Source organism: Loa loa (genome assembly GCF_000183805.2).
Source record: "Loa loa unplaced genomic scaffold supercont3.4, whole genome shotgun sequence".
Lineage (NCBI taxonomy): Eukaryota > Metazoa > Nematoda > Chromadorea > Rhabditida > Onchocercidae > Loa > Loa loa.
Window position 1 is genome coordinate 625,229 of NW_018108184.1, and position 15,455 is coordinate 640,683.

The 15,455-nt window shown below is 31.4% G+C and overlaps 2 protein-coding genes across 2 annotated transcripts; one reads left to right on the top strand and one right to left on the bottom strand.

Annotated features, from left to right (window-relative positions):
* Window positions 1–596: 596 nt before the first annotated feature.
* On the top strand, window positions 597–3,194 carry LOAG_07256 (helix-loop-helix DNA-binding domain-containing protein; the record flags this gene model as incomplete). Its single annotated transcript, XM_020447379.1, has 5 exons — window positions 597–643; window positions 748–955; window positions 1,285–1,396; window positions 1,761–1,976; window positions 2,684–3,194. The coding sequence occupies 5 exons, from the start codon at window positions 597–599 to the stop codon at window positions 3,136–3,138; spliced, it is 1,038 nt and encodes a 345-aa protein (XP_020302382.1). The 3' UTR covers window positions 3,139–3,194.
* A 1,380-nt stretch (window positions 3,195–4,574) lies between these two features.
* On the bottom strand, window positions 4,575–10,577 carry LOAG_07257 (hypothetical protein). Its single transcript, XM_020447380.1, has 18 exons — window positions 10,562–10,577; window positions 10,227–10,384; window positions 10,083–10,145; window positions 9,732–9,907; window positions 9,336–9,411; window positions 9,084–9,197; window positions 8,768–8,849; window positions 8,528–8,641; window positions 8,192–8,322; window positions 7,849–8,027; window positions 7,413–7,608; window positions 7,036–7,110; window positions 6,718–6,855; window positions 6,320–6,549; window positions 5,502–5,611; window positions 5,201–5,304; window positions 4,855–4,954; window positions 4,575–4,688 (listed from the first exon to the last, which is right to left on the bottom strand). The coding sequence occupies exons 2-18, from the start codon at window positions 10,341–10,343 to the stop codon at window positions 4,576–4,578; spliced, it is 2,118 nt and encodes a 705-aa protein (XP_020302383.1). The 5' UTR covers window positions 10,344–10,384; window positions 10,562–10,577; the 3' UTR covers window position 4,575.
* Between the last annotated feature and the right edge of the window lie 4,878 nt (window positions 10,578–15,455).

Below are 15,455 nucleotides of genomic sequence, written 5' to 3' on the forward strand. Positions count from 1 at the left end.
TATATATATATATATATATATATATATATATATATATATATTGCAAGATTGTTTAAATATTTGAAGAAATATCCTCGTGATTAGTAATCACGCAACTACTAAATTTGCCATTATGTTCTGAGACGGAATATTCGAAGCTATACACCCGTCGGTGCATTTGCGTAATTGCAGTTGTGTGTTTTTCAACTGGAAAAAAAGAGTAATATGATCAAAGGTGTGCCTGACCAGTCATTTCCAATTAGGTTTGGAACCCTGCTGCTACCTGGAACCTTAGAGTCAGATTATTTGAAAAGTATTCGATAATTAGAAACGGTAAAGAACGGAAGAAAAAAGAAGAGGAACTGCTTCTCAATGCTGCGCACCATCTTCTGCGTAGCCCTGCAGACGTTCCGAGCAAGAATTTTGGCGTCTCACTGCTCGGGTCCATTCAAAGGAGAACCGGGAGAATTAGTTAAGACAATGTTCACCATCCATCATTCCTGAAAGATGATCATTGTTTATGTTGTCTGCAAAGCTCATTTGATATATTTGGTCAGCAGTTCGTTTCCTTAATGTTCGGTTGGGGGTACAAAGTTTTGAGTTTAAATTAAAAGTTGATGGAACAATTACGTTCCATTTATCATCCTCTTTGTCTCATATCTCAGTAAGTTCGCATCATTATTTGCTATGTTACTGTATGTAGTTAGTCGAACCATCGCTTCTTATTTTTATCGAAATTTGCAACATAATTTTTAAGATCAATTTCAGCGAGTCGCCATCATATCATACGGGCAGTAGTGAGCCACCGAATGATCCCATTTCACCGCCGATGGGCGGTAATATCGACACAACGGATCGACGTCTTCGTCGTCAAATTGCCAATTGCAACGAACGTCGTCGTATGCAAAGTATCAACGCCGGTTTTCAATCACTGAAGTTACTATTGCCTAGAAGAGATGGCGAAAAGTTGAGCAAAGTGAACCTTTTTTTCTGGTTATTTCACGCCTCGTTAAATTGTCGCTAAGGAGAAAATGATGAATGTCTTAATTTTGAAAAAAAAAAATGATTTCCATATTTCCTTACTGCTGTCCAATAAATATAGAGAATAGTAATTTGGCTTATTGCCACGATACAATGTATTATGATGTATCTTTCGATGGGCACAGGCAAGTGACATTCTGCGTCCGTAACTGCTGACATTTCAAGGGAAACCAGCAGTGGAGAAAAAAAGCATATTGAAAGTAACAAAGGAATGTTTGGTATATTTTCTTTACTGTGCTATTCTCGTTAAATGTAGAATTTCAGGCTGCAATACTACAGCATACAGTCGAACTGATTCAGACATTGCGTGCCGAGAAAATGAAACTCATCGAAGAGAAAGAAACAGTTATAAATGCAAAAAAACGAAAGATTCAGGGTTTGTTCGAATTGATAACGGGAAAGGAGAAATTGAATTTCCTTTTTCCATTCTGTAACTTTATTATCATTGGAATACTTAACCAAGTTTGAACAGTGCTTTCTTATCACATAAAGCTTATGCACGGTGTCGAAAAAAAAAGATGTGTGGGAACAAAAAATTTCTTGCCTTAGAAGGATTGTTACACACTATAGAGCTGCTGTACTCCTCTCTGAGTGTTTGCTTCTTGAATGTCTGCAACACAACTATTTCTAGACACATGATTTCTCAATAAATTTCTGCGATGGACATAAAAGGAATGAAACTTCTTTGTTCATTTGAAACTGCTTTGTTCTTTTTTTTGGTTACATTTCTTTTTTTCCAGATGAAAACATGCGGGAACGTGGTGTAATAGGTGAGCTAACGGCTGCATTGGAACATGAGCGTCGTTTGCGACACCTTTATGAGAGAATGTTTAATTTATGGACGAATTCTCCGGTGCTTTCACAATTCCTTTCGAAACCGAACTCGTCAGTAGTTAATCCGGCTATTGCGCTGCAGAATGTCGTACCACCAGTTCTACACACACGCGGATTTACAGGTTCCCTTTTGAAATTTAGGATTTAAACAATTTATTATTAGTGAACTGTTTCCTTTCAGCTATTTCACTTTATCCACTTTTAAATGGTAATTGTTGTGCTCTGGGGGGTCCCCATTGTTGGGAACGCTTCTATAGTATATGAAAATTTAGTGTCAGAAACTGCATCATCGAATGATAATCAACAATACTGGTGGATTCCATATAGTAAACTCATTGAAATATTGATTCGTTTGATTAAATTTGCTTTTAATTTTTATAAAACCTCTTAACAGTTCTGCTTAGCATCGGAATTGTATGTGCGATTGAATTAGGTTCTGGTGTAATTTAGAAGAGTCTCGTGGGAGTTTTTGAAAAGCTTTCTTTTCAACATTTCAACCTTAGCGACACTAAAAATTGTCGAATTCCATTTTCTTCTCCGCCCATTTTCTAAATGAATTTCGAAAGGACGGAACTGCGTTCATTTGCATTGTGAAAAATTATTTGATTGAATGACTAATTTGGAAACTTGAAAGTTTTATGAAATTCAAACCAATCGAAAAGAAATTTTTCGGAAGTTTTCCAAAATTTTTGGAAGACAGTGGAAATACCAAGATGGCTTTATCTTCACCGCATTACTTTGGCTTTTACTACATCATTTGAATAGAACTCATTTTCTTCTAGAGTAGTTTTCCTTATTTCGGGCTCAAAATTGCCTTTTTCTTTTTCAGGACTTTTACCGCCTGCATTTTTGATCGATAATCTGCTAAACAATGCACGAATAGGTAGTAATGGTTGTGGTACTGGTAATGATAATGGTACTGGTAATGCTGGATCACTCCAAACTACGGGTTTCGATTTAAGCATGTTTACGGGTAATTTGGCATCGGAAACAGCAGTATCGACAATAGCAGCTAGCAATGAGACATGTTTTACCGGTGACAGAAAACCTTCACCATCACAAGCACAACCGCCACCGATCGGTGATTTACTTACACAACCATCACCTTTTCTCTTTAATTCTCTGGAGAAGGCCTCTGAAGCCAATTTGAATTCAAACTTCTATACAATTCTGGAAGCAATTCGACAGTTAGAAGAGAGTGCTTCCAATCTCGGTGGTTCCACTGCTACGTCGACAGTTAACCAACAGCAGCAGAAGCAACAAGCGAATGTGTTGGTTCGTTGAGTGGTGATATCCGATGATGTTTGCTTGAATGGATCTCGTCGAATTTCTCTTTTATTTTTATTTAATTTATTTCTTCCAAGGATTTCTTCCACTTGGTGAGCTTCTTTTGGATACGCTACATAAATCTATATTTGCCTCATGCTGTCGGGAATCGTGTTATTTTTTTTTCTTGCTCTACAAACATTGCATAGTTTTACCTTTGAATTATTTTTCCTTTTTTGAGTTATTGCATTTCAAATTCACATTTATTTCGTCATGTGTAAGTAATTTTACGATCTTCGAACAGCTATGCTTGGGATTACATCTCAGAGATATATCGAGAGTGTCGTACTGTAAACTCGAATGATTTCGATTATCCAAGCTGTAATTGATTTTTGCTTGTCCTTTGCTATAATCCATATACGATAGTTATAGGAACTTGCACTTTATTATGCAGATTGAAATTAATTGCATATAGGTTACTAATTGATCTGGTGATATGGTAGAATGATAGTTTTTTTTTCGGTTATCTCTGATTATCTGTGTTCTTTTTATCATTTGTAGGGTTTTTTTTTTTTTGTTGAGGGTTTTTTTTATCTCTCTCTGTCTTCACTGCTGCTATGCTTTTCAAGGGTTCATTGTTCGTTAGGACGAGATTTTGCATGTTTCAGTTCCTTCTATGTGATACAGCTAAGTCGAAGTATTGTTACTATTGCTATTGTCACACTTCTTGTGACTTTTCATCAGTAACCGTCATTTTAACTATTTTGATTTGTTTGTTCTGTTATTACTTTGTTATTAACTGTTAGAGTACTCAAATTGAGTTCATTTCAGTTAAGATCAGTTTCCATGCTGGTTTGTTCTTGTATTAAATGTTCCTTATGGCTGGCTTTTTGTTTAGCAAAAATCTCTATACCACCCCTTCTGTCGGTTTATTCGAAATTTGATTCTTACTTGAGAGTTTATAAGTTGTGGGATTTTCAAATTTTCAGAAAAAATGTTCGCAAATGTTTTCCTTTCAACTTACTTTGCTCACTTTTTGATTGAGTTACAAGCTGTGGTAACATTTTTTATATTCGGTTTAAAAAAAAATTTTCGTTTCTGTTGTTGTTGTAGTTGACAATTTAGACAAATTTTTTTCGGAAATAGATAACTTACCGTTTTATGGTGAATGGAACAAAACAATGGGTGTAATTCTCTTCATTTTTTGTAATATTTTTACATTATTGAAAGCGTTATATGTCATTTCTATCACTGAAAGTATTGACAGGGTGGAGGTGGAAGATGAGTATTATTCAATAATGGATTGGTTACAATAATCAATTTCAGTTGGTGCATGCCTTCAAAAACGAGGGGATTTGCAAGTTTGGATTTTTTCCAGTTGATGGCTAAGTTTAGAACTGGAAGGTGGTAAGATTCCGTCAGCTGACATGATTTGTTGAATTCAGAGTTTGAAAGTCAAGTTTTATTCGTAAAAAATTGCAGCAATTTGTCACGATCATAGTTTGCTATGATATCGAGAAGCTCGTCCACTTTCGATTTCCCATTTCGTCCGGACATTCGTTCTCTATCTGAAGGGAAGGATTAAAGTTTTTTTTTTTTTTTTTCCAGAATTGATATGAATGTTATTCAGTTGTGTGAATATCCCAAATAATGATTTCTTGACCGGATTGTTTATATTCCTCTTACCGATGTACAAATTCACAGTGATATTAGTGAGACGGTCGAAACGCGTACCACAAGAAGCCATTTCTTTATGCAGTTCATCAAATGATTCCATGATCTGTTTTGTATCGGCAGTTAGGTAGGACAGGTCGTCGATATTATACGTCAGTTCCTATAAAAACGATTTCCAGTTCCTTTTTTCTCATTCCGGTTGCTAGGAATGGTACTGCTCTTTTGTCAGAATTGAAAATGTAATTGTAGAAAGTTCATTTGAAATTCTCTCACTTTAAATTATAAGCCAACTTAGAAATAGCTATACTCAGCAAATTTCCTTGGATTGAAATGTAAGGAAATCGATTTAAACTTGGAAAAGCAATGGAGAAATAATATGATTAAGAAGTAATAACTCAAGACAGACTTTGAGTGCTCGACATAGTTCAAACTTTTTTGTTAACTTTGCATGATGATCAAGTTTCGGATGAAGCACTTGAAGCACATGAGGGATACTTTGCTCATTGAGATCTAAAATTATGATAGCCAGTGAGTAAATTCCAAATTTGGATTTCATATGATTCATTGTTTCTTTTTTTTTTTGAATAGTAAGAACTTCTCAAAAGTAAGTTGAAGAGTTATCGGTGATTACCTCGACCAATCTGGCTTTCCATGCAAAAAGTACGAGATTGATTAACTGCAAGAGATAAAAAGACGTTAATACTTGCCATACTGGATGTCTACTCTGACTTGTTTTTTGGTTACTTCTTTACTCAAGACATCACCGATGATCGCAATGGTCGAAATATTGTCACTAGAAAAGATGGCTGAACCGCGGCTAAAATAAAATTTGATTCATTACTGAAATGTTATCTTAAGTATTTAGCTCGGTATCACAAACAGTAGAAAGAAAATGAGAATCTTCTTCCACAGATAAATGTAATAATTAAATAAAAACTGGGTAAACGTGAAGTTATCCGTAGTGCCAATCGACTAGAACTAAGGAAGGAAGACGTAAAATAAAGTGTTTTGGCTTGTTATCTAAGATTCAACAAATGAATTAATAAATGAATCAGGTAGAATTTATTAGCTAACTTTGAAAATTTCCACAATCAAATCCTTCCTCGGAAGTATACCAAAACTTGCTGTGATAAATAAATTAATCAAATTTACCACATAGTTGTGAAGACATAAAAAGTAATGATGTCAACAAAAAGATGGACGTTCAACACATGATCATTGGGTTAGTAGTATGATACAGTGGATGAAGAATTCAATCACTGATTAGGGAAATATTGATGAAAAGTTGATAAACAATATGAATATTGAAAAAAGCATCCGTCAAGTTCAGAAGGAGAACGGATGAATAAATCTATCGAAACTTTTAATGGTAAATGAAGGAATCAAAAGAGATGTATGTGATTACTTTCCAACTTAGGCGATTATATGACGTCATGGCGCAATTTTCCTACTATTAGATATTTTAGCAGACAAAAAAAAAAGAAAAATGACGCGGTAATTTCATTAAAGAATGAATGCAACTAACCTATATGTAGCTTGCATTTGTGTACCAATAAAAACCGATGAGAAATTGTATGTTATAGAATCCTGTGGTGGTGGTCGTTCCGGAATTTCCGAAACCAGAAGATTCAACCATTGATGTGCTTCGGCGATCGAAAAATTTCCGGTTAATTTCAATACATTTGCTGGTTTTGATAAATCAAACTGATGCACTCGCTGATGCAATGATAAGGGTTTGATCTCATAATTGCGTACCTAAACAGTTAAACGTTTTCATTTCGGAAAAGAACGATACTTGGCTCGGAATCTCATCTTTGCACAAAATAAATCCAGCATAGAATTCATGAAATATGAAATGATCCAAACTTTTTATCAGATATATCAACGATATTTCAGTGTAATTTCAGTGTGAAATATGGAGACCTGACATGTTTTGGGATGGATTTTTGGGCAAATATAGGCTTTAAAATTTCCATATTGGCCTTCCAATGCGCGCATTTTAATTTCGATCCTTGTTGTGCTGGCCTGACAGCGATATGTCGCCAACAGCGCATTTTTTGACTGAAATTATTTTTGCTATCAGAATGAATCTTAAAGGTAGAAGTATCTATCGATCAATTTAGCTGAATTGGTTTAATCCTCATAATACTAATGCATGAATGAACTTAAATGCTTTAGCCAACATTTTCCATTGCATTACGGTATTTACTACAGTATGAAAAAGAGAAAGCCAGAAATAACTGTTTCATCGATTGGTGTGATGGAAACGATTGCTGCATTCTTCTCGACATCAAGCAACTCGACGGTTACATCACTCTGGAAGGTCGGGTTAAATAGTTTGAAAGGAAATTAGTGGCGTGCATTTACAAATAAAAGTCAAAACAATCTGACCTATTCAGCAATCGATTGGTTTGGAAATTGAAAAAGCAACAATTTCACTAAATTCTTCAATTTATGCAGAAAAGGATATTTAAAATTGTCGGTAAAACCTGGGATGACACTTAAAGCTGTGAATAAAACCTGAAATGATATTTAGAGCTGGAGTGGTACTTAATACTGTGGATAGAACCTGAAATGGTGCTTAGAGCTGGAATGATACTTAAAGCTGTGTGTGAAACCTGAAGCAAGATGAAATCCATTGGTATAATGAGCTCAATGATTAATGAGTAGCATACGGCTTCTTTATCAAGTTTAAATTGATCATTAACGATAAAATTTGGTATTGATACGGAAACGGTATCTTCTGCCATCATTATCTCATTATATCGTTGTTGTTCTTTGTCAATCCTTTGCTGTAACTTTTCAATTTCATTTCTGCAATAATTCGAATGAATTATTCATCAAATAATTGAATCCAAGAAAAGTTAGTGCTTATTTTATCATTCAAAAGTGAAAAAGTAATCAGTCAAAATTTTTTGAATTTAATTTTGAATAGAAATCGCTGACCGAACACAATAAATCAATATAATTAATAATGTGCTGATAAATGGATTAATCAATAATAAACAATAACTCAATATAAATTATATACTGATAAATGCAATAAATGGGTACCTAAGTTGTTGAACCTTGACCTCTACCAGAGGTGATAATGCCACGGTGGGATTTAGTTTCGCGATGGGTTCTGTAGTAAGAGCAAAAACCCAACCCATATGAGTAGAAACAACGATTTCATCAAAATCGGGAGATGATATTCGTCCGCATTGAACGCTTAGCACACAATCCTCACATTGCTTTAAGAATAAAAATGATAATTCGAAATAAATTAGCTTTAGGTATAGTAGTTCCAAGAATTTCTTTTGGAATGTTTACTTATTGGTCAGAAAGATCTAAGAAGTAAAAGAGGGAAGAGATATATAGTAAGTGATTAAATTGATTTGAAAAAGATTGAACTTACGTAACTTTTGCAGAAAGTAGCTTTATCAGTGTTATCAACCGTATAAATTTCAATAAACCCATCCTCCTTCCCGATAATAATATTTGGTGTTAATGCACTGGTCATTGGATAACAATAAATGCATGTTATGGCTGAAAGTAGTATTTCTCTAGACAAGAAGAATTATTCTATGAAGAAGAAGGATAAATCGATAATATATTCTTAAGCATTGTGTATCCTTCAGAGTATTGTTATAGCACACATACATAGTAATTGTTAAAATTTAGAAACTAAATTGTCATTATTGTAAATTGTTTCTTAATTGATCAATTAAAATTACAATAGGATAATATGTACCGCTTGTACTCTTTGTCGGAATTTCCCATAGCATTGTCCCACTTTCTGGTGATAAATCCACCAATCCAAGGTGACCATCTTTGGTGCCGTACAGAACTTTCTGCTTGTTAAAACCTGTAATGTGATTGCATCAGAATTCATTTATTTCAATGTAGATTCATGCAAGGGACCGTATCATAAAGATTTATCTGTATCCTAAAATCTCAAAATGCAAAATTCCATTTTAATTATTAATCATACCTCCATCATTCATAAAAAGATGTAGCACATTTGGTGTATCACTCAAACCTATTTCATAGCTCAGCTTGCTACCCTCAATTACCTGAAATTTAACAAAAATTAATTTAACATCATTATTATTTATTGCATTGTAATTTACTCTTACAAACTTAAATAAGCAATATTCGTTCTTTTCGGCAAAAATTTTAACTGCCTTAAATAAATAAATGAATATAAAATTCCAATTTAATTTCTTTAGCAACAATTCTAATATTTTATGAGCCTGGAATATTCATAAATCGCTGAGGATATGATATGAAATGAACGAAAAGCATACCTTAATAGTTTTATCATTGCATGCAATAACAGGGGTTATACCTCGACCAATCCATGAACCTTCTACAACTGGTAGACAAATTACGTCATTAATTCGATCCCCGCATAAATAACCCTGAGTGATATTTGAAGGTATATAAGTATCCTTAATCTTGTACATACTATCATCTCTAATTTCCTCTTAAATAATGACAAATTTTAAGTACCGTTAAAATTTGCATAGCATAGCATTTCATCCAACTAAAGAACTTACATTAGCATCAATGCAATCATGAAAATGATTGAAATTTCGTTCACCACAAAGAAACATTTCAACGCCATATATGTACCTGTAAGAAATTTGAAAAGTTTAAAGTTTACAATAATTTCCAAATCAGAAAATACTCCAACTTTAGAAACTAATTTATTCCTAATTTGAAAATTCCAAATTTAATTAATCCCTTATTAATTCCTGAATTCTTCAAATTTCAGAATAATTTCTTTAAACGGTTTCGAGCAATAAATTATTTTATTTTTTTTCTTTTCTTTTTTTTTTTTAAGAAGAGTGAAGAAGAAAAGACATTGTAAATTGCAGTTATTAAAAAAATTTCTTTATTATTAAAAAGAAGAAAGTTTAATTGGAAATTGAATAATCTTATCAGAAACTTACATGCATGATATTGGTTCAATCATGTTCGAATCAAATGCAAGGAACTGTTTGCCCTTCTTCGTATAACCTTTGACACGATCTTCATAGGCGCAAAAGATTTTATCTTGTATCATTCCAAGTGCACCACCCAAACAAATGCATACTATCTTTGGCCCAGAAGCCGTTTTGAAAATCACCTATACATTAATATAATCAAACATACGTAACCATCATTTGGATTTTTTAGCCTTAATATTACCATGCGGACTACTGAACTGAAAGATATTGTACATTTGCAAGTTTATTACACTCATATCCTGCTCCATTCAAATCATAATACCTAATTATCAGTAATAATTTCAAATATCATACTTGTGTTTCATCACCTTTCCTACCGAAACATAGAAGGGTTCCATTTTGGCTACCACAAACAACCTGAAATTCAAGAATGACATCGAAAATTTGAACAAAAATTTGGAAAGTTTCTTTTTCTATTAAAAGAAGAAAATTGAATACTTTATCCAGAAATTTCGATTTCTTCTTTGTACTTTGATTAGCTGGAATGATTCGCATGGATCGTTTGCATGTCACACCAATTTGCGTATAATCAACTCTTGTCAAAGTTAAATCCATCAATTGTGACTTCTTTTGTCTTATTTCTTATTAAAATTCACCTAAATTTGAAGTGTTTTCTTTTTTTTAGAAATTTATCATTGTAAAATGAAATTTCAATTATCGTAATTGGAAATCTCATCTGTTAACATTATTGATCGATCATTGAAGTGCAAATATTTGAATGCAATTTAAGTAGAAAGTAACTAATTGTTATGGAAGTAAATTTCAAAGCATACCTTATGGTTAACAGAGTTGACAATTGGTTGCTTAGCAACACTTTGTCATCGAAATAGTTCCAGGAAATAATCAGATTTCGAGAAGAAACCATAATTTCAGATCGTAAAAATTTCAATTTTCAGTATGCTGAAATGAAGATCCGATATGATCAAAAAAAAAAAAAAGAAAAATCGTACAAATATCGGACTTGGCTAAATCCGGGAGTTACCAATAAACACGATATATTACGCAATTTTTGTAATTAAAAACTGTAAATTAACACTAATGATATTATATCACATATGTTATTGAAAATTCTTGCACTTCAATTCCTTCCATTGATATTCATCATGAACAGATCAAAACTCAATACCGTAACATAATTATTCATAATGAATAGATCAAAACTCAATACCGTAACATAATTATTCATAATGAATAGATCAAAACTCAATACCGTAACATAATTATTCATAATGAATAGATCAAAACTCAATCCGTAACATAATTATTATCATTTCGCATACTTCCAAAAAATTTATGGAATTTATTAAACTCTTAAAAATTTGTCAAATTTCAAGCATTGCAATGGGACTAAATGTATTTCAGGTGTATCGATGATGAAAAAAAAAAGCAATTTCTATTTTTAGTTAGCCAAAAATGTCAATCATTTTCATTTCATTTAAAAGATTATATTTGCTTTATTTCGGAACCTAAAATTGAGTAAATTGTGATAGTTGAAGGATTTGAAGCCAAAATATCTATCATATCATTTCAATTTACGTTTCCTTGGCTAATCATTTAACTTAGCTGAGTTATTGCTTATTGCTTACTATTAGCAGCCTATCTGATCAATCAGATCAATATCAAATATCTCAGATGAAAGCATCAAGTACAAATTCTTATCCTTCTTCTCTCTTTCACTTTCTTTTTCCGCTCCTCTTTTTCTTTTTCTTCCTCTTTATTTATCATCATACTATTGCATTGCTCAATTACAATCGTTATTCTATCTTAATTAATTATGACATTATCTTAATTAATCGTAATATTGTTTTGATTAATCATAATATTGCTTCTCCCTTGAATTTATCATACATACCTTCTTATTTGTCTTTTCCATATGTAAAAATAAAGGTAAACTAATCAAGGATTATCGTGAATTTTCATATTTTTTTGGAGTATTTTAGATTTATTTCATTGCTTAAACTTTTTTTATTAAATTTTAATTGGTAAAGTTTCCTAAATGTCACCTTATTTAAACCTTGTCAAAATAATTCGGATGAATTAAAAGTAATGCCCAGAGGATTTCTAAATTGGAATGTAAGGAAGGAGAAAATGATAAAAGCGAGGAGAGACTTATAGCTTAGATTTGATATAAATGATTATATTGGTTACAGTATGATCTGATTATAATATGACTTGGAATTTTAGATTAGAATCTATAATTTGAAATAAGTGTGTAGTAAAGAATGTACATAATAGATACCGAAAGTACCCGGAACGTGAATTGCGTGTCCTAGTGACGTGTATGTGCGTCTGAGTTAATGACTTGGAAGATTATTTAAATGCAAGATGAATAGGAAATCATACATGTAATGAAATGGGCCCAGTAAAAGGAAAATTTTACATTAATCCCTCACGTACAAACAGAAACGCTGCTTTCGTTTACTGTCAACTTAAAGCTAACGTCTGACGTTGATTTCAGTATTCATTCAAACGTTCACGTAGCTGCGACTTTCAAATAAGGATCCTGACTTAAAGGTTAATTTCAAACTGAAACACGTATACGTCATGATTGAAGATGACATTTAAGCGTAAAACGTGAAAATTTATAGGATCCTGTGCTTGAATACTGTATCTATTTCATTGCTTGAGTCATTACAATGGAGACATTTGTCGTGAGATGGCACAGTTACTTCTTTTTTTTCGCATTTTTCTCGAAATTTCGGAATATTCATTTTAGAATGATGGAGAAGGAAGAAAACGAATAAGATCGACACTGAAACCAATCATTGAGAGATCCCAATGCTGGAAGTATGAGATAATCGATATCGTAAAATCCATACTTCTAGGATATATTGGAAATGAGAATCTCAGGCTTGCTGCTAGACTGTACGTCTTGAGAATTTTCATTTTTAAAATTATAGCAAAGTCATATATAGCAAAGAGCTTTGAAATGACGTTGGCAAAAATCTTGATTGCTTAGCTTCTCAATTCTGATGTTTGTAGGATGAGTTATGGCCTATCTTGCTGTTCTATCTTACCACTTGAGATTTTGTGTCACATATATACATACACACACACACACATATATACATGTATATATCAGCGCATAATCTCTTGAATGCAAAACATGCAATAGGCCATATCTTTTCTTCATCGGTCAAAAAGCGCAAATATCTTATTTGCGCCACAAAAACCATTTTCATATCATTTGTGTTAATGATAACAAACAGGAGGAACAGTTGGTATTGAGTACATTTTCACTGAAAGATACAAATTTCCTATTTTTCCCTCAAACAGTTGTTTCTCCTTTGTACTGACAATTCATTACTTTCATTTCTGAAGCAGTTTTTGTCAAATCAATCGCATCTATCGTGCAGATCACGTCCTTTTCATCTTTCATATATATATTTTTTTTTTGACAAATTTTCAGATTCTTAAATTTTTCAGATTTTAGTTATTATATTCTAATTTTATCATTCTTTAACATAAATTTGAAAATGTATAGTTTGTGTTTTAATTGAGCATATTTCACTTATAAAACTTCCATTCTCCTCAAAAAAAAAAAAAAACTTCTACTTTGTTGTGAGCAATAACAATTGTATGATGTTGATAAATGATATGATATGCTCTTAATCAAGAATGCATCATTACTATTGAATGGTCTAAAGTTAAGTAAGAGTGTAAGTTTGACAGGATTGTATCAAATTTCCCGAATAATTAGCATAAAGGTTGAATTTTTAATCAATAAGGGATGAAATTAATCACTAATCAATACAGCGTTTTTATATCACATTTAAATTCATGTGGTTCATTTGTTACTTTATCATTGTTATCAATTGAAAAGATGATGCTGTTGAACATTTGTAATGACTAAATGAATCCAACAATGATAAATCAATCTCTCATTTCTTTTTTTCTTTTCCAAATGATTTATATTTTAAAAGAATATGTCGAATTGTGATTGTGAAATATTTAAAAATTTCAACAGTTGTCGAGAAAAAAAAAAGTCAACAGCTACACTTCTAGCACAATTACAAGTGGAAAATGTTTATTTTAATTGAAATTTTCGAATATCTGTTTAACATATGAATTTGTCATTTTCGCAATAATTATTGGGAAAAGACAAAAAAAAAAAGAAAGAATTTCAATAAATTAAATGAAATCAGTGAGGAATTTTAGCCTTTTTTAGAGAAAAAATAAAGAAATTGGATTAATTTCCCCCTTTTTTTTTTTTTTTAAAAGGTTTTAGCTCCCATTTTTAGTTATTTTACATGATTCTCAAGAGGGATGAAATTGAAAACGTATGCAAGTAACACGACAAATAGTAGGCAATCCTTTTATATTACATGTTTTTAACTGCAGACTAATTTGTCACAAACATTTTATATGTTTGTCAACTGGAGCTGTCAAAGTTTTAAAATGTTTGCTTTTCGGTTATTTCAAAATATGCAATAATTTCGTCCGATTTTTTCCTCTTTTCTTCGTTTTTTTTTCTTGTTTCTTCAAAGTTAATTTTTGTTTATTAAGTTCGAAGATTTTAAAAAGGAAGTGATTTTTCAAATTTTTTGATGTTAATGGAAATTTAGGATTAAGGAAAATTTTTGAATTTTTACTTGGAGAATTCCCACTTCTATGTAGTTTTATTTTTTAATTTACATTAGCTATTAGAGCTTTCTTAATATTTATTCAACTGATAAACTATTAAATAATATTAAATAATTAATTATTTAATCAATAATAACAACTATAGTAAATATTGGAATAGGATTAATTTACCTTGATTCTATTAATTAGTGCCAATTGAATGTCCGATCGAATTGATAGGCATCAAAGAACAAAGCAACATTCATCATCAAAATGATATTGTTATTATCAATGAATTCGGAAGGTTTGCAAATATTATTGATAAGTGAGTCATTTGGTAAGATGATCACATATCAGTCATTTCATCTAGTTTTCAAGCAAACACAACGAGTTTTGCTTCCGAATTGCTGACGAACGAAGACAGCATATTCCCTCTGCAAAAAGACAATGGGTGACATTGATTTGAACAGCTGAAAGGTAGGTCCCTGTTGTCAACAGTGTTAGTGATATTCTTATAAGCTTTCTATCAACCATCAATTAACGGGTCAACTTTCTGATTGCGATAATGTTTAATAATTTATGAAGTTTAACAATTTTTGGATGAAAATTACGAGACGACGTAATACAATGTAAAAGATTTTTGTTTTTAATATAATTAGTCTTTCGGATAAGGATAAAATACTCGAGAATGAGAGAAGCAATTTAAAATAATAGATCTTTCATAGTAAGTATATAAAAAGGGTAGCCAGAGGAAGAAAGTTAAGCGGGTGAGAATCGGAAAAAACCATTGGCAAATTGAAAAAATTCTGTTTTAACTCATCCAATTAGAAATTTTTATCTTCTTTAGAAGAAAATCCTTTTTAATAATAATAATAATAATAATAATAATAATAATAATAATAATAATAATAATAATAATAATAATAATAATAATAATAATAATAATAATAATAATAATAATAATAATAATAATAATAATAATAATAATAATAATAATAATAATAATAATAATAATAATAATAATAATAATAATAATAATAATAATAATAATAATAATAATAATAATAATAATAATAATAATAATAATAATAATAATAATAATAA